General features: G+C 45.5%; 1 protein-coding gene across 1 annotated transcript in view; it reads left to right on the forward strand.

Annotated features, from left to right (window-relative positions):
* The window catches only part of LOC311124304 (protein unc-80 homolog), a gene marked incomplete at both ends in the record, with an annotated part of 55,988 nt that overhangs the window by 1,719 nt on the left and 31,769 nt on the right, over positions 1-22,500 (forward strand). Inside the window, 17 exons of the mRNA XM_084198471.1 lie at positions 3,512-3,618; positions 4,136-4,295; positions 6,659-6,831; positions 7,192-7,404; positions 7,612-7,747; positions 8,313-8,446; positions 8,656-8,833; positions 9,345-9,548; positions 9,951-10,045; positions 10,263-10,460; positions 10,648-10,755; positions 11,434-11,572; positions 11,922-12,103; positions 12,317-12,448; positions 14,939-15,125; positions 15,537-15,668; positions 16,024-16,167. Of these exons, the coding sequence (XP_084054597.1) occupies positions 3,512-3,618; positions 4,136-4,295; positions 6,659-6,831; positions 7,192-7,404; positions 7,612-7,747; positions 8,313-8,446; positions 8,656-8,833; positions 9,345-9,548; positions 9,951-10,045; positions 10,263-10,460; positions 10,648-10,755; positions 11,434-11,572; positions 11,922-12,103; positions 12,317-12,448; positions 14,939-15,125; positions 15,537-15,668; positions 16,024-16,167 (2,622 nt within the window). The remainder of the gene's footprint in view (positions 1-3,511; positions 3,619-4,135; positions 4,296-6,658; positions 6,832-7,191; positions 7,405-7,611; positions 7,748-8,312; positions 8,447-8,655; positions 8,834-9,344; positions 9,549-9,950; positions 10,046-10,262; positions 10,461-10,647; positions 10,756-11,433; positions 11,573-11,921; positions 12,104-12,316; positions 12,449-14,938; positions 15,126-15,536; positions 15,669-16,023; positions 16,168-22,500) is intronic.

The following is a 22,500-nucleotide window of genomic DNA, read 5'->3' on the forward strand; positions in this document are numbered from 1 at the left end:
ACGTTACAAATGTCGACAAAACAAAATACGCTAGACAAGGTGGGATCTTTTTTTCAGTAAAATGAATTATGCGAGAAGTGTCGGTGGAAACGCTGATATAATAACCATTATGTCGAAGTAAACTTGGAGTCACACGATGACATGTGTGACATCCTCCCACTACGACTAGTCTGGAAAGCATACAGTTTATCAGGCTACAGATGAAATAAGTTATGATGAACTTCACAAGGTGGTGAAAGTGCACAGTGTTGAGCTTGATGCTCCTTTCCAATAAATATCGAGGGTCTTATTCTGGTGACATGATCATCGATGCTTGGCTGCCGTTTGACAAATAAAAATAATCTCGCTCTTTTGTCCATTATAATCTCATCATGTAGGCTATATGTGCGAGCACATGCCAATACCAGAGTGGGCACACTCGCTATATAACCCATTTAACTTGAATTTGTTATTCGGTACACAGGAATTTAACCGCAAAAGGTATTTTTATGCACTACATTATCATGCACAGCCTTTTATCTGTCTATTTGATGGAAACACATACAGTGCATTCGAAAAGTATTCAGACCTCTTTACTTTTCCCACATTTTGTTACGTTACAGCCTTATTCTAAAATGGAATAAATAGATTTTTTTCCTCATCAATCGACACACATTACCCCAGAATGACAAAGCAAAAAACTGGTTTTAAGAAATGTTTACACATTTATTTAAAATAAAAAACAGAAATACCTTATTTACATAAGTATTCAGACCCTTTGCTATGAGACTCGAAATTGAGCTCAGGTGCATACTGTTTCCATTTATCATCCTTGAGATGAAGTCTCTGTGGTAAAGTCCACCTGTGGTAAATTCAATTGATTATACATGATTTGGAAAGGCACACACCTGTCTGTATAAGGTCCCACAGTTGACAGTGCATGTCAGAGCAAAAACCAAGCCATGAGGTCAAAGGAATTGTCCGTAGAGCTCCGAGACAGGATTTTGTCGAGGCACAGATCTAGGGAAGGGTACCAAAACATTTCTGCAGCATTGAAGGTCCCCAAGAACACAGTGGCATCCATCATTCTTAAATGGAAGAAGTTTGGAACCACCAAGACTCTTCCTAGAGCTGGCCTCCCGGCCAAACTGAGCAATCAGGGGAGAAGGGCCTTGGTCAGGGAGGTGACCAAGAACCCGATGGTCACTCTGACAGAGCTCCAGAGTTCCTCTGTGGAGATGGGAGAACCTTCCAGAAGAACAACCATCTCTGCAGCAGGCCTTCAGGCCTTTATGGTAGAGTGGCCAGACGGAAGCCACTCCTCAGTAAAAGGCACATGACAGCCCGCTTGGAGTTTGCCAAAAGGCACCTAAAGGACTCTCAGACCATGAGGAATAAGATTCTCTGGTCTGATGAAACCATGATTGAACTCTTTGGCCTGAATGCCAAGTGTCACGTCTGGAGGAAACCGGGCACCGCTCATCACCTGGCTAATACCATCCTACGGTGAAGCATAGTGGTGGCAGCATCATGCTGTGGGGATGTTTTTTAGTGGCAGGGATTTGGAGACTAGTCAGGATCGAGGGAAAGATGAATGTAGCCAAGTACAGAAAGATCCTTGATGAAAACCTGCTCCAGAGTGCTCAGGACAATGACCCTAAGTACACAGCAAAGACAACGCAAGAGTGGCTTCGGGACAAGTCTCTGAATGTCCTTGAGTGGCCCAGCCAGAGCCCAGACTTAAACCCGATCTAACATCTCTGGAGAGACCTGAAAACAGCTGTGCAGCGACGCTCCCCTTCCAACCTGACAGAGCTTGAGAGGATCTGCAGAGAAGAATGGGAGAAACTCCCCAAATACAGGTGTGCCAAACTTGTAGCGTCATACCTAAGAAGACCTGAGGCTGTAATCGCTGCTAAAGGTGCTTCAACAAAGTACTGAGTAAAGGGTCTGAATACTTATGTAAATGTGTATCATGAATGTGTCATTCTCTGTCTTAACTGGAGTGTAGTGATGAACTCATAGCTCCAGTATATGGGTTGTGTGTAGGCTAACATCATGTTTCTGTCGGCTAACATCATGTTTCTCTAGGCTAACATCATGCTTATGTAGATTAACATCATGTTTTGTAGGCTAACATTATGTAACATCATGTTTCTGTAGGCTAACTTTGTGTTTCTGTAGGCTAACATCATGTTTCTGTAGGCTAACTTCATGTTTCTGTAGGCTAACATGTTTCTGTAGGCAAACATCATGTTTCTGTAGGCTAACTTTGTGTTTCTGTAGGCTAACATCATGTTTCTGTAGGCTAATTTCATGTTTCTGTAGGCTAACATCATGTTTCTGTAGGCTAACATCATGTTTCTGTAGGCAACATCGTGTTTCTGTAGGCTAACATCATGTTTCTGTAGGCTAACTTCACGTGTCTGTAGACTAACATCATATTTCTGTAGGCAAACATCATGTTTCCGTAGGCTAACTTTGTGTTTCTGTAGGCTAACATAATGTATCTGTAGGCTAACTTCATGTCTCTGTAGGCTAATTTCTGTAGGCTAAAATCATGTTTTTGTAAGATAACTTCCTGTTTCTGTAGGCTAACTTCCTGTTTCTGTAGGCTAACATCATGTTTCTGTTGTACGGGTGATGAGTAGACAATTCATCTCTTTTTGGTCTTCTTTGTGTTCCTTTTGTCCCTAGCATGCCGTGGGACTGTTCACCTTCCAATTACCATCTCTGTCTTACGTATGTCTGTGTGTGCTTCACAGACCCTCTTTGTTTGTTGTGTAGAACTGCTCCTATGTGCTCCATCATGTTTCTATAGGCTAACTTCGTGTTTCTGTAGGCTAACATCATGTTTCTGTAGGCTAACACATTTCTGTAAGCTAACATCATGTTTCTGTAGGCTAACTTTGTGTTTATGTAAGCTAACATAATGTCTCTGTAGGCTAACACGTTTCTGTAGGCTAACATCATGTTTCTGTAAGCTAACATCATGTTTCTGTAGGCTAACATCATGTTTCTGTAGGCTAACTTCCTGTTTCTGTAGGCTAACATCATGTTTCTGTAGGCTAAATTCCTGTTTCTGTAGGCTAACTTCCTGTTTCTGTAGGCTAACATCATGTTTCTGTTGTACGGGTGATGAGTAGGCGATTCATCTCTTTTTGGTCTTCTTTGTGTTCCTTTTGTCCCTAGCATGCCGTGGGACTGTTCGCCTTCCAATTACCATCTCTGTCTTACGTATGTCTGTGTGTGTGTGTGCTTCACAGACCCTCTTTGTTTGTTGTGTATAACTGCTCCTATGTGCCTTGTACTATGATCAAGTGTTTTATGCTATCCTGTCTGCATTTGTGTGGATTCACTTTTATTCGTGTTTATGGTTCTGTGTGTGCGTGTGTGTATTCAGTATGTGTTCTGCCTATATGTGTATGTGTCGATGTATAAGTGTGATGTTTACCCCCTCTGCACTCCTCTGTCCCTCCCTCCATCCATCCCTCCATTCCTCTGACTGGGGTGGGGTGGGGTGTGTTTGCAGGGAACTGGCTTAAGCGGTCATCTCTCTCTGGGCTGACCGACGGGGTTGAGGACTTGCTGGACATCAGCTCTGTGGACCGACTCTCCTTCATCCGCCAGAGCTCCAAGGTCAGGGGTCACCTACTGACCACAAGGGGCCTGTCTCTCACAACTGTTTACTTCAGTGCTCTTCAACCCTGTTCCTGGAGAACGACCCTCCTGTAGGTTTTCGCTCCAACCCCAGTTGTAACTAACCTGATTCAGTTTATCAACCAGCTAATTGTTAGAATCAGGTGTGCTAGATTAGGGTTGGAGTGAAAACTTACACGGTATCTCTCCAGGAACCTGGTCTACTTACCACCATGGGCTGATGTATAACCTTTTCTCACTACTGAGCTGAGCCCACCATGTGCTCTTGTATTGTAACTGGGCATTTTGATCATTTCTAAGGGATAGACAAGCAAATCTATTTAAATGACAAAATGACTAGTTAGATCACAGCTTTGTGTTTCTTTTGTTTACAACTTGTTATTTCTGTTTATTTATTCATGACTTATTATTATAAGTTATTTATCTTTTAAATGCTACATATTATTTGTTCTACTGCCGGTGTTGTGGACAGTCTTTTCTCTGTCTCTGCCTGCAGGTGAAGTTCACCAGCAACGTGAAGCTGTCGGAGGGCGGCGGGGGAGCGGGGGGCGTGGAGTACGGCCGGGACGAGGAGGAGAATTTCTTCAAGCGGCTCGGTAAATGGCGGTCTGGCAGGCGGAACCCATCCAAGCTTCACCACACAGAAGAGAAAGATGGTAGACCCCCGGGGTGTCCCCTATCACCCCCCCCGCCCGCTCGCCCGCTCGCCCGCTCGCTCCCTCACCCCGCCCGCCGCTCTGTGTGTGTGTGCCTGACTGTCCTGTCCCGTCCGTAGTCTGTCCGTGGTCTGTCCGTTGGTCTGCCCTGTGCGTCCAGTGCTCTGTCCTCTCTCTGCCGCCATCTTTCATGCCAGTGGTGTTTGTGTGTATTTGTCAGCCACTGCCTGTGCAAGCCTCAGGCAGATTGAGGGGGGGGAGACCCCTAGCCCCATACATGATGCCCTAGACTCATACATGATGCCCTAGCCCCATACATGATGCCCTAGACTCATACATGATGCCCTAGACTAATACATTATGCCCTAGACTCATACATGATGCCCTAGACTAATACATTATGCCCTAGTCTCATACATGATGCCCTAGCCCCATACATGATGCCCTAGACTCATACATGATGCCCTAGACTAATACATTATGCCCTAGACTCATACATGATGCCCTAGTCTCATACATGATGCTCTAGCCCCATACCTGATGCCCTAGACTCATACATGATGCCCTAGACTCATACATGATGCCCTAGACTCATACATGATGCCCTAGTCTCATACATGATGCTCTAGCCCCATACCTGATACCCCTAGACTCATACATGATGCCCTAGACTCATACATGATGCCCTAGACTCATACATGATGCCCTAGACTCATACATTATGCCCTAGCCCCATACATGATGCCCTAGCCCCATACATTATGCCCTAGACTCATACATGATGCCCTAGATTCATACATGATGCCCTAGACTCATACATGATGCCCTAGACTCATTCATGATGCCCTAGCAAGGGGCAATCTCCAGAAGTAATATTAACCATCAGCTTTTCAAGCAAATGCCCATTGAACTTCAGTCATGTCTTTTAGCTCACTGGACAGTCCCTTGTCACCTCTGCCCAGTGCCCACACCTACAGTCCCTTATTGTCCCACTGTATTATCCCCCATTAGGTGTTTTTTGTCCCCGGGGTCTGTTCCATCCCTGTTTAATGGCAGCCATGTCGAACTCTTCTCCTGGCTAGAGGACGCTCCATGGTCCTTCTGCTTACCCGGCGCAATCTAGCCACATATGGATACCTCCATGTCCTCCAATGTCCCCATGGACATGAGAGACAGGTAGAGGGACAGGGAGAAGGAGGGAGAGAGGGACAAGACAGGTAGAGGGACAGAGAAGAGGAGAGGGGGATAGAGAGGGGGACTTTACACTTTACATGTGTGGCGCATGATGCTGTAACTGTTGTCATACAGTATGTCTTCGTTGAACCACTTATCTCATTATGGATAGAAATAAAGTGATCATATTTGTTTAATGTTCCACATTTCTTAGCTTAATGACCGTGTGTCCAGCTTTCTCTCCAGCTTCATTTGTTGAGTGGCTTGATGGTGCTTTCCATTCAATGGATTCAGACATTACCTAGTCATGCAATGTTCTATGGGCAGCCTGTTCTCTCGTTCTTTTGTGTGATCATGTTGCTATATGGGTGTGTCATTCATGCCAGCACTCGCAAAGATAATGCCCAGAGCCCTGAGTTTTTCCTGGTTAGATCACATGGTCAGAAAAACCTCCAGGCTCTAGTTATGCTGTAGAATAGAGGTCCAGGCCCAGATGGCCCTAGTCTGCCCTACTCACCTCTTGTCTCTGTTACTGCTGTCTCTGTCTCTATCTATATCTCTCTTCTCCCCCTATCACTCCCTCCCCCTCCCCCTCCCCCTCTTCCTCTCTCTCTCTCTCTCTCTCTCTCTCTCTCTCTCTCTCTCTCTCTCTCTCTCTCTCTCTGTTATCCTCCTATCCCTCCCTCCCCTCCTCCTTCCCCCCTTCCTCCCCCCCTCTCTATCTATCTATCTATCTATCTATCTATCTATCTATCTATCTATCTATCTATCTATCTATCTATCTATCTATCTATCTATCTATCTATCTATCTATCTATCTATCTATCTATCTATCTATCTATCTATCTATCTATCTATCTATCTATCTATCTATCTATCTATCTATCTGTCTATCTATCTATCTATCTATCTATCTATCTATCTATCTATCTATCTATCTATCTATCTATGTTCTCGCCCTATCCCTCCCTCCCTCCCCTCATCCCCTCTTCCTCTCCCCTCTCTCTCTCCTCCTCCCCTCCCCTCCCCCTCCTTCCCACCCCTCCCTCTCCTCTACCCTTCCCCATCCTTCCCATACCTCATCTCCGCTCCCCCTCTCTCTCCCTTTCCTCTACCCTTCCCCATCCTTCCCATACCTCATCTCCCCTCCCCCTCTCTCTCCCCCTCCCACTCCCTTCCTCCTCCACCAGGCCCCCAGGGGTTCCAGGAGCGCCTGGCAGCCAGCCAGGAGGCCATGAAGAACAAGAACGTGGTGAACCTGGGCGCCATCCGCCAGGGCATGAAACGCTTCCAGTTCCTGTTGAACTGCTGCGAGCCCGGCACCATCCCCGACGCATCCATCCTGGCTGCTGCGCTCGACCTGGTCAGTTATACTGTAGTCTCAGGCTGGAGTTCAATGAAACCGGTCATATGAATGTTTACACAGTGTCTTTGTTTAATTCAGTGTTTTTCAATCCTGTCCTCTGGATTCCCCACCCTTAACACATATTTCATCTGATCCAATACTAGCACATCTGATTCAATGAATCAATGATCAATCAACTGCTGTATACTCCTGTGAGGGGAGTCTGCCATGTAGCAATAGGCAGTTCTTATTAGACTCAACCGTTCTGGAATGTTATTTGACAGAGGGAAAAATGTGTAAATATTGCAATATGGGATTGATTGAATTGAGCTTTCAGTGATCTGACAGGACATTATTGTACATCCTGGTGTCCGACAGGAAGCTCCCGTGGTTGCCAGAGCCTCCCTGTTCCTGGAGTGCGCCCGCTTCGTCCACCGCTGTAACCGTGGCAACTGGCCCGAGTGGATGAAGGGTCACCACGTGAACATCACCAAGCGGGGTCTGTCTCGGGGACGCTCGCCCGTGGTGGGCAACAAGAGGAACCAGAAGCTCCAGTGGAACGCAGCCAAGCACTTCTGTCAATGGGGAGATGTGAGTGACTGTCTGATGGGATGACCAACTATCCAATTATTCTACTGACCGAAATTGTATATGAAGACAGGCGCTAATAGTGTGTGTGTGCGTGTGTGTGTGGCTCTGTGTGTGTGTGTGGCTTTGTGTGTGTGTGTGTGTGGCTGTGTGTGTGGCTCTGCGTGCATGTGTGTGTGTGTGGCTGTGTGTGTGGTCTTCCTCTCCCAGGCCATTGGTACACGTCTCAGTGAGTTGTGCCACTCAGACAGCGAGAGTCCTGCCAACATCCTGGGTTTCATCTACGACGAGGAGACCAAGCGAAGGATGAGAAAGGAGGACGAGGAGGAGGACTACTTAGACGACAGTAAGCCATAGAAAAGGAAAACTTCACCTTATAGGGAAATATAGTTCACAGAAATATCTTGTTAATTTGTATTTTGAGTAAACTATCCCTTTAAAAAAAAAAAGGCAGTTAACCCCCTGAAGTTGATGTCTGCACCCCCACGGAAATCCAATTAGCATAATACACAAATCCCCATAAAGATCTGTGAGTTTAAGCTAGAGATATCAGGTTTATTGCATCAATCCACCGCATCCGCCGATGTCGCACTTCCGCATCTGCGGTGAAAGGTGACAGAGCTAGAGCGGTGTTTGTCAGACCATGAGACATCCCGAAAATCAGTCTTCTCACAAATTCGTCTATAGCGTCCAAACAGGTTGGCCCCTCTATGGAAAGATGAGACTCTCACGAGCACACTGGTGTTCTCCATTTTGCTCTACGACCCCTACAAGCGTCTTTGGACTTGTCTAAAGTCGGCATAGCCAACTTCTGTCTGTAGCGTCCGAACGGTTTGGTCTACACACTAATATGACCCCTCTTAGACTCTTATGGGTTAAGCCAAATTTTGACCCAAAATATCCGTCCCCAGATACAGTCAACCCAACAAAATGCGGCTGTCCTTTCGCTCTCAAGATGGCCGCCTGCCAGTTGCTTCTGGAGATCACCACGTTCCTCAGAGAGACATTCCCCTGCCTCCCCCGGCCACGCACAGAGCCCCAAGTGGTCAGTAGGAGAACTTCACTTACTTGACACTCACTCACTCCTCTCATCTAATGCAATCATATCCCTATAAATCAATTGGTGAGTGTGTGTGTGTGTTCGCGCATATTTGTGTCTGTACGTGTGTGTGTGTGTGCGTGTCTGTGTGTGTCTGTCTGTTCGTGTGTGTGTGTCTGTGTGTGTGTGTGTGTCTGTGTTGTGTGTGTTTGTAGGATTTGGAGAGCTGTCGATTGAGGCTGGACCCTGAGCTGAGTCACCACCGCTATGAGAGGAAGATCAGCTTCGCCGGTATCCTAGACGACGAGGACGGCCACGACTCTCTGAACAGCAGCAGCCACACGCTCAAGTCTGACACGGCCTGCGATGACAAGAAGGCCCAGGAGCCTCTGGGTAATTGAGTTCTGCTGGGTCATGATGGTCCCTGTCAGATGAAAACCTCTTATCTCTAAAACAGAAACTTTTCAGGAAAAGGAAAAAAACTGCCATATTTTCCCTTTAAGAAACATACAATTATGAAACTTCAAAGCTATTCAGATTACATGTTCTTGGGGGGAAAATGCTATTCTACACATTTTGTCATGTTGCTGTTTTAAAGCTAATTTCCTGCAATTCTACACATTTTGTTATCATATGCTATCTGGGGGGCCCCCAACCTCCAGAGTGCCCACAACCTCCCCCCAACCCCAACAAATTGGTTGTGGGCCCCCTGGAGGTCTGGGGCCCCAAGTCACAAGCCCTGTGTGTCCGTTCAGTAATCCGGCCCTGTATGTGTGTGCCTTGTATAAAGTGTTGCCAAGATGTTTTATACCCAGTCTATGGGTAGCATGGGACTTCATAAACCAAGTGAGATTGGGAACTAACCTTTTGAATTCACCCCATCCCCCCACCCCTGTCGGTCCAGCTCCCATCAGGAAGAGTCGTATCGGGGGCTCTCGCCTGCTGCAGATCAAGGGGGCTAGGAGTTTCAGGGTGAAGAAGGGGGGCTCGCTGTCCTCCATCCGCCGGGCCGGCAGCCTGAAGAGCACCAAGATGTCCCGCCAGGACTCAGAGTCAGAGAACGAGGAGGGACTGCTGTCCCAGAGCAGGGACACTGTCACTGACATAGGTAACAACTCACTAACCACTGATCTCGGATCAGATTCCCAACCCCACATCCTAACCTTGACCATTAGGTGGGTGAATAAGATCTGATGACAACTTCTACTGCCACCCATACACAGACGTAGGCACCCTATACCCGACATAGTGCACTACTTTTGTCCAGAGCCCTATGGAGCCCTATTGACCTACTACTCAGTCATAGTAGTCACCTGTCATTCAGACGTAGACAACAACTCTATATCAAAATGTAATGTATAGCATTCATTGTCATCTGTCCCGTTTGGGTAGTTAACTCAATGATGAACTATGTTTGTTTGTTTGGGAGACGCAAAATAACGGATTTCCACAAGGAGAGTCTGTGAAGTAAACTGATACAGGATCGTTGTGTGTGTGTGTGACATCACAGGAAGTCCATGGAGCACCAGTGAACCCAGTATTGAGCCTGAGGGTTCAGGAGGCGGCGCAGAGGACAACTACCACAGTAACATGTCCTGGCTACATGTAGGTGCTGCGCGTGTGTGTGTGTGTGCGCGTACTTGTACGTGCGTACCTATATGCGTGCATTCAACTTAGCATACTCGTTTGTGTACTGTACAGAGCATGTGTGTGCGATGCATTCACCTGACCACACATGCTATAAAGCTAGCACATTTCCCTCATCAACCCCATTCATCCTGTCTAGTCTAACTGTTGCTCCCTCTGTTATCTTCCTCTGTAGATCATGATTCTGCTGTGCAACCAGCAGAGTTTCATCTGTACCCACGTGGAGTTCTGCCACCCACGCTGCTACCAGCACCACAGCCGCTCCTGTGCCCGCCTGGTGCGCGCCATCAAGCTGCTCTATGGGGAGACAGTGGACAGCCTGAGAGAAGACAGTGCAGGGAACATCAGTAGCCGGTCCAAGAAAAACAAGGAGGTGGGTGCAGAGTGGAGTGGATTGAAATGTATTGAAGTGATGTGAAGTGGAGTGGATTGAAATATATTGAAATGATGTGAAGTGGAGTGGATTGAAATGTATTGAAGTGATGTGATGTGATGTGATGTGATGTGGAGCGGTTTGATGATACTGTAACTAAAGTGTCTTCCTTTCTTTGTGTCTCCAGTGTTCAGACAAGTCATGTCTGAGGACCCCGTCCATGAAGAGACGCCCCAAAGACTCCAACACAGAGGGCAAGAAGGACACGGGCATGCTCAAGTATATCCGCAACCAGGTGCCCACCTACAGCCCTCATGCCAACGCATGCCCTAATAGCCATAGCATGTGCCAGAGCGTCTGTCTGTTTGTCTGTCCGTCCGTCAGCCTGCCTGTCTGTCCGTCAGCTTGTCTGTCTGTCTGTCCGTCAGCTTGTCTGTCTGTCTGGTCGTCAGCCTGTCTGTCTGTCTGTCTGTCCGTCAACCTGTCTGTCTGTCTGTCTGTCCGTCAGCCTGTCTGTCCGTCCGTCAGCCTGTCTGAAGCAGCGTGTCAACAGATGCCACTGTGTCGCCACATGCTTGTTTATCTAGAGCAAGATGCCAACCACATGCCAAGATGCCCTCACCCCACGCCCACACGCTTCTGCCCACTCAAACACATAATCTCTAACTCTACTACTGAAGTAGCATGCTAACTAGCTAGCGGCCCTCTCAGCCCACTCAAATATATTGCAGTACCGTGCAATATCATACTAATACAAGCTATAGGCCTACAGCAGCAATGGTATCTCCATTAGCATGCTAATGCTAACCCTGGCTGTCTGTGGTCTATGGCCTTTCCCTTCAGGTGATGAGCCTGTCCCTGCCCCCTCTGTCCCTAGCATGCTATACAAACTATATGCCCACACTAGCAATGCTGTCAGATCTCCACTAGCATGCTAATGCTAACCCTTGCGTGCTGTGACCTCTCCCCTCAGGTGATGAGCCTGTCCCCGGCTCCTCTGTCACTGCTGATCAAGGCGGCGCCCATCCTGACAGAGGACATGTACGCGGACGTCCAGCCTGCAGCCTGGGAGCTCCTGCTGAGTGTGGACGAGCATATGGCTGCCGCTGCAGGTGACTACAGAGAACTGTGGGTGACTGTCATGGATAGCAGGGTTTCTGTTCTAAAAAGTCCCCTTTAATGTCTGTAGACTAGAGCCACAAGTTATTCCAAGTCTATTCTGGTGAGATATTCTGGGCTCCACTCCAAACTCTGAAGCTGCGCTCACTTTTTAGAATAGGAATAGATTTTAAAATGTAGTATCTTTTTTTGTCCCACCATCTTTCTGTCTCTCTACTCTCTCTCTATATCTCTCTTTCTCCCTCTCTTTCGCCCTCTATCTCTGTCCATCCCCCCTTCTCTCTCACCCTGCCTCCCTTTACCCCTCTCTCTCTAACCCCCCCTCCTCTCCCCCCTCCCCAGCTGCCATGTTCTTGCTGTGTGCGGTGAAGGTGCCCGACGCGGTGACGGAGATGATGATGGCTGAGTTCCAGCACGCTGAGGTGAGCCAGCGCATCAACTCGGTGTTCAAGTTCTACACGCTGTGGCGCTTCCGCTACCAGGTGTGGCCACGCATGGAGGAGGGTGCCCAGCAGATCTTCAAGGTACAGTAGAACCGCAGCCTCTACTAAAACAACTGTTAGTCAAAATGAGGAGTTGACAACGGGTGTCCCCCAAGGTTCTATTCTAAGTCCTGTGGCTTTTCATTATTTACATAAATTATCTTGACTCTAAAGTTTAGGCCTCTTGCTAAGTCTCTTGCTTTGTTGAATCATTTGCTCATTAACTAATCCTCTATATAATCCTCCATATTTTAGATCCCTCCGCCCAGCATCAACTTCACCCTGCCCTCACCTATCCTGGGCATGCCCTGTGTGCCCATGTTTGACCCGCCCTGGGTACCCTCCAACACTGGCAGCGTCCAAGACCCAATCAACGAGGACAACTCTGTAAGTCCCGCCCCTGCTGCCTGGGTTACTGTCCAATCGGCAGTTACTTAAAGAATTTACAATGAGCCTAGTGGTTGACCAATTTTTACTATAATCCAAAGTTTCTGCCATTTTAATTTTGCATGTACCGTATTTTCCGCACTATAAGGCGCACCGGAGTATAAGCCGCAGCAGCTAAATTGAATGATATTGAATGATGCGTACATATATAAGCCGCACTGGACTATAAGCCGCAGGTGTTTTAATGTTTAATTACCATATGTAAGGGTTCGTGCACAGAGGGGATTGTCGGGAAAGAGACAAACTGTCTCGCTCTCGTAATGTCTGTCTGTCTTGCTCTCGTTCTGTCTCTCGTTCTGTCTCTCGTACCACTCTCGGTTCCACTTTTACTTTTGCGCGCTACCTGTCTCACTCTTTACCGGCCTCCAGCTTTTCCTGCTGGAGCCCGCCGCTTAAAGGTGGGGGGCGCAGACCGGTCATAGAGCCCATAGAGTTAAAGTTGGTGGACTGTAACCTTTAAAATCCATAGATTTAGGAGGTCTTCTAGTGGCCGTTAGCTGTAAAAATCCATAGATTAGCCGCACCGTTATATAAGCCGCAGGGTCGAAAAATTTGAAAAAAGGCGCGGCTTATAGTCTGAAAATTACGGTATATTGAATTACATGGACATAACACTATTAATTGAATTGGTATGTGGAGTTGCATCTTTTTTACTGACCTTACTAATGCTAAGCCCATTATGCTACAACTGTTATAGTAACACTTTGTACTGTTATACCAGTGTATTTATTCCCTGTGTTCGCTATGGCACCAAGAAATGAGCTTTAGAGGACTGATAGCACAAGTCTCCTTACAAAGTTCACAAACAGTACAATATTATGCTACTAAATTGATAGTCGGCCATGACACTTTCTGGCTTCATTTCTTGGTGTTGCTATGCTTTTTTTTTTGTCTAGCATGAAAACCCCAAAACGATGTATTCAGATCACTTGTCATTTGATACTAGATCAGCTCTAGACTGGTCATTGTACTGTCTGGAGTACAATAGTCCTGTCTGTTATTTATCTATCTATCAATTGTCTTTGTTTTTAGTTCCCCACATTTATTCAATCAGTCTATTCCATAGTAAGTTGTTATTTATGTACGGATGCTTGTTTGGGTGCATCATGGGAAACTGAGTTCATCTTTGATGACTGAATGAGACAAAATTCAGAGCGATATCTGTCCATTCCCAGCGGGCAAAAGTTTGGCACATGGGGTCTTAATAATGTCATGTTCTCATTGTAAACTGGTTGAGAAGACGTCAGATAACGAGATTACAACCAACTGGTCTCTGTTACAACCAGGTAAAAACATATTTTTCATGACGAAATGAATGCATCCTCAGAAAGACGTTATATTTTGATTGATATCTGGTCAGATAACCTGATTCCAACCAGATAAAGATGTATTTTTCTGGTTGCAAATAAGAGTTCAACACAATGTCCATTATACAACCAGTATACAACCGGACCATGCATGACGTCATTGAAAGACGTCATAACGACGTCATTGCAACCAGTTTTGCCTGCTGGGTTGTCTGACTCTCCCCAAACATTAAGACCTAGGGGGAGGTGCTATACTAGGGGACCTCATACGGGCCATTCTGGATACATGCATCTTATACAAGCCACTCCACGTTTTATGTACTGTAATGTCCGGCCTTCTTTTGGGAAAGCTGCATGCATTGGTCATTTTGCATGGATATACAATGCATGGCTAATGACGGCCATTTTGTAATTGTTCAAACGTCAACATTTTCACGTCACTCTGTCAAACATCCACTGTAATATCTCTGTTGGTGCCGGTAAGAATGTTCAAATGAGCTTTTGCACTGGATATACTCTCCTGATGGATTCTCTTGTGAGTCAAAATACGTTTGCATATAGTACGTTTCACTGACAACTATTTACAATAGTAAATAATTGATACCTGAGCATGGTGTAGTTGATATAGGGTTGCAAAATTTAGTTAACTTTCCCAAAATTCCCAGGATTCCGGCTTTTTCCCTCATGATTCCGGATATTTACAATTTGGGAAAGTTACCGTATTTTACAACCCTAATCTGTCAATGTTTCCAGTCGTATCCAGAGAATATAACGGCATGTGTCATCCATATATAACTGTCAGGAAGAGACAAATAGTTGACATTACCAAATGTTCACCGGACGCCATTATTGTAATTGTACTACATACAGGACCCCCTGAGAATGAACCTATCCCACAGTCCCCTTCCCTGAGCCTCTATGTGTTATATCTCCCACCCCATACACACGGCCAACACACACACACACACACACACACACACACACACACACACACACACACACACCACCTCACCCCACGCCTATCCCACATGCGCACTCCACTCCTCCACACACACCCATACGCCTTTCCACACACATACACACGCACACACACACACACACACACACACACCACCTCTTACAGAAATCCTTCTCGGCGCGGGCCGTGTCGCGCTCCCACCAGCGTGCCGAGCACATCCTGAAGAACCTGCAGCAGGAGGAGGAGAAGCGGCGTCTTGGGCGCGAGGCCAGCATCATCACAGCCATCCCCGTGGCCCAGGAGGCCTGCTACGAACCCACCTGCAGCCCCCCGCCCGAGCAGGAGGAGGAAGGTGGGTGGGACGGACATGGAGCGCTGGAGACATCTCTCTTTTTTCATTTGTTATTCATTTTAGGTGTTAATGCAAGTGATAAAGCCCCTGTCCCATTCAGGAAACCACTGATTCTGATGTATTTTGGAGAAGCACTAACTGAACTGAACAAGAATAAACCTAGAACCTATGTATTTAGGTTTTCTGAGGGGGCTTCACCCCTCTTCAAAAATGACAAAAACAACAAGTTAGCTGAACCTCTACTGTTGCCTACACCCCAGATAACAACACTACCATCGAGTCCACAACTACAGTGCTTAGTTGCAATACACCTTGACTAATGGTGTAATACACCTTGAATAATGCAGTCAGTCAGCCAGCCACTGGTAGTTTCATGTTGCGACTGACTCTGAACCCTCTCCTCCCCGCCAGCAGAAGAAGTGGTCAACCTGGCGTCCCGCCGCATGTCCGTCACTCCATCCTGCACCTCCAGTAACTCTCACAGGAACTACTCCTTCCGCCGCGGCTCCGTGTGGTCAGTCCGCTCCGTGGTCAGCACCGAGGGTAAGACTGTGCTACCGTGGCAACCACTCACCGCCCACTCGCTTGTAGGGGTCATGTCCCAGTGTCCATACTAGGATCCCACATATAATGCATGGCTAGTACATTGCTTCATTCTAAGTGGCATGTTAGTATACTGTAGATATCGGAACAGCCAGTTTTTTTGTATTTTTAATCCTGGTCAGATTCAAGTCACATGGTGAGGAATGGAAAAAAAAAAATCCTCACCTAATAATATCTGATAAAAGCGAGATGATAAAATCATGCCTTGACAGAGCTTGTACGTATGGTAACCTTCACCTTCCTAACTGCAGTAGAATAAGGTGGTAGTGACTCATGGGTTGTTCTTGTCTACTAGATGAGGAGAACACTACGGAGCACACACCCACTCATCACATGCTGCAGCCCCCCCAGGCCGTCTTCCCAGCATGCATCTGTGCTGCCGTCTTACCCATAGTGCACCTGATGGAGGATGGGGAGGTGCGAGAGGACGGCGTGGCAGGTGGGTGGCATCGCGCAACACAACCTGTCATGTACTGTACTAGAGGGAGGGAGGGAGGGAGGGAGGGAGGGGTAGAGGATGAGAATAGAATACATTCTGTTCAGGGTGAGATCAGTAACCTGTAGATACATTCTGTTCAGGGTGAGATCAGTAACCTGTAGATACATTCTGTACAGGGTGAGATCAGAAACCTGTAGATACATTCTGTACAGGGTGAGATCAGAAACCTGTAGATACATTCTGTACAGGGTGAGATCAGTAACCTGTAGATACATTGTGTACAGGGTGAGATCAGTAACCTGTAGATACATTGTGTACAGGGTGAGATCAGTATCCTGTAGATACATTCTGTACAGGGTGAGATCAGTAACCTGTAGATACATTCTGTACAGGGTGAGATCAGTAACCTGTAGATACATTCTGTACAGGGTGAGATCAGTAACCTGTAGATACATTCTGTACAGGGTGAGATCAGTAACCTGTAGATACATTGTGTACAGGGTGAGATCAGTAACCTGTAGATACATTCTGTACAGGGTGAGATCAGTAACCTGTAGATACATTCTGTACAGGGTGAGATCAGTAACCTGTAGATACATTCTGTACAGGGTGAGATCAGTAACCTGTAGATACATTCTGTACAGGGTGAGATCAGTAACCTGTAGATACATTGTGTACAGGGTGAGATCAGAAACCTGTAGATACATTCTGTACAGGGTGAGATCAGAAACCTGTAGATACATTCTGGACAGGGTGAGATCAGTAACCTGTAGATACATTGTGTACAGGGTGAGATCAGAAACCTGTAGATACATTCTGTACAGGGTGAGATCAGTAACCTGTAGATACATTCTGTACAGGGTGAGATCAGTAACCTGTAGATACATTGTGTACAGGGTGAGATCAGAAACCTGTAGATACATTCTGTACAGGGTGAGATCAGTAACCTGTAGATACATTGTGTACAGGGTGAGATCGGTAACTTGTAGATACATTGTGTACAGGGTGAGATCGGTAACCTGTAGATACATTGTGTACAGGGTGAGATCAGTAACCTGTAGATACATTGTGTACAGGGTGAGATCAGAAACCTGTAGATACATTGTGTACAGGGTGAGATCAGAAACCTGTAGATACATTGTGTACAGGGTGAGATCAGTAACCTGTAGATACATTGTGTACAGGGTGAGATCAGAAACCTGTAGATACATTGTGTACAGGGTGAGATCAGAAACATGTAGATACATTCTGTACAGGGTGAGATCAGAAACCTGTAGATACATTGTGCACAGGGGGAGATCAGAAACCTGTAGATACATTGTGTACAGGGTGAGATCAGAAACCTGTAGATACATTGTGTACTGGGTGAGATCAGAAACCTGTAGATACATTGTGTACAGGGTGAGATCAGTAACCTGTAGATACATTCTGTACAGGGTGAGATCAGTAACCTGTAGATACATTCTGTACAGGGTGAGATCAGTAACCTGTAGATACATTCTGTACAGGGTGAGATCAGTAACCTGTAGATACATTCTGTACAGGGTGAGATCAGTAACCTGTAGATACATTGTGTACAGGGTGAGATCAGAAACCTGTAGATACATTCTGTACAGGGTGAGATCAGAAACCTGTAGATACATTCTGTACAGGGTGAGATCAGTAACCTGTAGATACATTCTGTACAGGGTGAGATCAGTAACCTGTAGATACATTGTGTACAGGGTGAGATCAGAAACCTGTAGATACATTCTGTACAGGGTGAGATCAGTAACCTGTAGATACATTGTGTACAGGGTGAGATCAGTAACCTGTAGATACATTGTGTACAGGGTGAGATCAGTAACCTGTAGATACATTGTGTACAGGGTGAGATCAGAAACCTGTAGATACATTCTGTACAGGGTGAGATCAGTAACCTGTAGATACATTCTGTACAGGGTGAGATCAGAAACCTGTAGATACATTCTGTACAGGGTGAGATCAGAAACCTGTAGATACATTCTGTACAGGGTGAGATCAGTAACCTGTAGATACATTCTGTACAGGGTGAGATCAGTAACCTGTAGATACATTGTGTACAGGGTGAGATCAGAAACCTGTAGATACATTCTGTACAGGGTGAGATCAGAAACCTGTAGATACATTCTGTACAGGGTGAGATCAGTAACCTGTAGATACATTCTGTACAGGGTGAGATCAGTAACCTGTAGATACATTGTGTACAGGGTGAGATCAGAAACCTGTAGATACATTCTGTACAGGGTGAGATCAGTAACCTGTAGATACATTGTGTACAGGGTGAGATCAGTAACCTGTAGATACATTGTGTACAGGGTGAGATCAGTAACCTGTAGATACATTGTGTACAGGGTGAGATCAGAAACCTGTAGATACATTCTGTACAGGGTGAGATCAGTAACCTGTAGATACATTCTGTACAGGGTGAGATCAGAAACCTGTAGATACATTCTGTACAGGGTGAGATCAGAAACCTGTAGATACATTCTGTACAGGGTGAGATCAGTAACCTGTAGATACATTGTGTACAGGGTGAGATCAGTAACCTGTAGATACATTGTGTACAGGGTGAGATCAGTAACCTGTAGATACATTGTGTACAGGGTGAGATCAGTAACCTGTAGATACATTGTGTACAGGGTGAGATCAGAAACCTGTAGATACATTCTGTACAGGGTGAGATCAGTAACCTGTAGATACATTCTGTACAGGGTGAGATCAGAAACCTGTAGATACATTCTGTACAGGGTGAGATCAGAAACCTGTAGATACATTCTGTACAGGGTGAGATCAGTAACCTGTAGATACATTCTGTACAGGGTGAGATCAGTAACCTGTAGATACATTGTGTACAGGGTGAGATCAGAAACCTGTAGATACATTCTGTACAGGGTGAGATCAGAAACCTGTAGATACATTCTGTACAGGGTGAGATCAGTAACCTGTAGATACATTCTGTACAGGGTGAGATCAGTAACCTGTAGATACATTGTGTACAGGGTGAGATCAGAAACCTGTAGATACATTCTGTACAGGGTGAGATCAGTAACCTGTAGATACATTGTGTACAGGGTGAGATCAGTAACCTGTAGATACATTGTGTACAGGGTGAGATCAGTAACCTGTAGATACATTGTGTACAGGGTGAGATCAGAAACCTGTAGATACATTCTGTACAGGGTGAGATCAGTAACCTGTAGATACATTCTGTACAGGGTGAGATCAGAAACCTGTAGATACATTCTGTACAGGGTGAGATCAGAAACCTGTAGATACATTCTGTACAGGGTGAGATCAGTAACCTGTAGATACATTGTGTACAGGGTGAGATCAGTAACCTGTAGATACATTGTGTACAGGGTGAGATCAGTATCCTGTAGATACATTCTGTACAGGGTGAGATCAGTAACCTGTAGATACATTCTGTACAGGGTGAGATCAGTAACCTGTAGATACATTCTGTACAGGGTGAGATCAGTAACCTGTAGATACATTCTGTACAGGGTGAGATCAGTAACCTGTAGATACATTGTGTACAGGGTGAGATCAGTAACCTGTAGATACATTCTGTACAGGGTGAGATCAGTAACCTGTAGATACATTCTGTACAGGGTGAGATCAGTAACCTGTAGATACATTCTGTACAGGGTGAGATCAGTAACCTGTAGATACATTCTGTACAGGGTGAGATCAGTAACCTGTAGATACATTCTGTACAGGGTGAGATCAGTAACCTGTAGATACATTGTGTACAGGGTGAGATCAGAAACCTGTAGATACATTCTGTACAGGGTGAGATCAGAAACCTGTAGATACATTCTGGACAGGGTGAGATCAGTAACCTGTAGATACATTGTGTACAGGGTGAGATCAGAAACCTGTAGATACATTCTGTACAGGGTGAGATCAGTAACCTGTAGATACATTCTGTACAGGGTGAGATCAGTAACCTGTAGATACATTGTGTACAGGGTGAGATCAGAAACCTGTAGATACATTCTGTACAGGGTGAGATCAGTAACCTGTAGATACATTGTGTACAGGGTGAGATCAGTAACTTGTAGATACATTGTGTACAGGGTGAGATCAGTAACCTGTAGATACATTGTGTACAGGGTGAGATCAGTAACCTGTAGATACATTGTGTACAGGGTGAGATCAGAAACCTGTAGATACATTGTGTACAGGGTGAGATCAGAAACCTGTAAATACATTGTGTACAGGGTGAGATCAGTAACCTGTAGATACATTGTGTACAGGGTGAGATCAGAAACCTGTAGATACATTGTGTACAGGGTGAGATCAGAAACATGTAGATACATTCTGTACAGGGTGAGATCAGAAACCTGTAGATACATTGTGCACAGGGGGAGATCAGAAACCTGTAGATACATTGTGTACAGGGTGAGATCAGAAACCTGTAGATACATTGTGTACAGGGTGAGATCAGAAACCTGTAGATACATTGTGTACAGGGTGAGATCAGTAACCTGTAGATACATTCTGTACAGGGTGAGATCAGTAACCTGTAGATACATTCTGTACAGGGTGAGATCAGTAACCTGTAGATACATTCTGTACAGGGTGAGATCAGTAACCTGTAGATACATTCTGTACAGGGTGAGATCAGTAACCTGTAGATACATTGTGTACAGGGTGAGATCAGAAACCTGTAGATACATTCTGTACAGGGTGAGATCAGAAACCTGTAGATACATTCTGTACAGGGTGAGATCAGTAACCTGTAGATACATTCTGTACAGGGTGAGATCAGTAACCTGTAGATACATTCTGTACAGGGTGAGATCAGTAACCTGTAGATACATTCTGTACAGGGTGAGATCAGTAACCTGTAGATACATTGTGTACAGGGTGAGATCAGAAACCTGTAGATACATTCTGTACAGGGTGAGATCAGTAACCTGTAGATACATTCTGTACAGGGTGAGATCAGTAACCTGTAGATACATTGTGTACAGGGTGAGATCAGTAACCTGTAGATACATTGTGTACAGGGTGAGATCAGAAACCTGTAGATACATTGTGTACAGGGTGAGATCAGAAACCTGTAGATACATTGTGTACAGGGTGAGATCAGTAACCTGTAGATACATTGTGTACAGGGTGAGATCAGAAACCTGTAGATACATTGTGTACAGGGTGAGATCAGAAACCTGTAGATACATTCTGTACAGGGTGAGATCAGAAACCTGTAGATACATTGTGCACAGGGGGAGATCAGAAACCTGTAGATACATTGTGTACAGGGTGAGATCAGAAACCTGTAGATACATTGTGTACAGGGTGAGATCAGAAACCTGTAGATACATTGGGTACAGGGTGAGATCAGAAACCTGTAGATACATTGGGTACAGGGTGAGATCAGAAACCTGTAGAGACATTGTGTACAGGGTGAGATCAGAAACCTGTAGATACATTCTGTACAGGGTGAGATCAGAAACCTGTAGATACATTGTGTACAGGGTGAGATCAGAAACCTGTAGATACATTGTGTACAGGGTGAGATCAGAAACCTGTAGATACATTGTGTACAGGGTGAGATCAGAAACCTGTAGATACATTCTGTACAGGGTGAGATCAGAAACCTGTAGATACATTGTGTACAGGGTGAGATCAGAAACCTGTAGATACATTGTGTACAGGGTGAGATCAGAAACCTGTAGATACATTGTTTACAGGGTGAGATCAGAAACCTGTAGATACATTGTGTACAGGGTGAGATCAGAAACCTGTAGATACATTGTGTACAGGGTGAGATCAGAAACCTGTAGATACATTCTGTACAGGGTGAGATCAGAAACCTGTAGATACATTCTGTACAGGGTGAGATCAGAAACCTGTAGATACATTGTGTACAGGGTGAGATCAGAAACCTGTAGATACATTGCGTACAGGGTGAGATCAGAAACCTGTAGATACATTCTGTACAGGGTGAGATCAGAAACCTGTAGATACATTCTGTACAGGGTGAGATCAGAAACCTGTAGATACATTGTGTACAGGGTGAGATCAGAAACCTGTAGATACATTCTGTTCAGGGTGAGATCAGAAACCTGTAGATACATTCTGTACAGGGTGAGATCAGTAACCTGTAGATACATTGTGTACAGGGTGAGATCGGAAACCTGTAGATACATTGTGTACAGGGTGAGATCAGAAACCTGTAGATACATTGTGTACAGGGTGAGATCAGAAACCTGTAGATACATTGTGTACAGGGTGAGATCAGAAACCTGTAGATACATTCTGTACAGGGTGAGATCAGAAACCTGTAGATACATTCTGTTCAGG

The sequence above is a fragment of the Coregonus lavaretus genome (genome assembly GCF_964263955.1).
Source record: "Coregonus lavaretus genome assembly, contig: HAP1_SCAFFOLD_1721, whole genome shotgun sequence".
Classification (NCBI taxonomy): Eukaryota; Metazoa; Chordata; class Actinopteri; order Salmoniformes; family Salmonidae; genus Coregonus; species Coregonus lavaretus.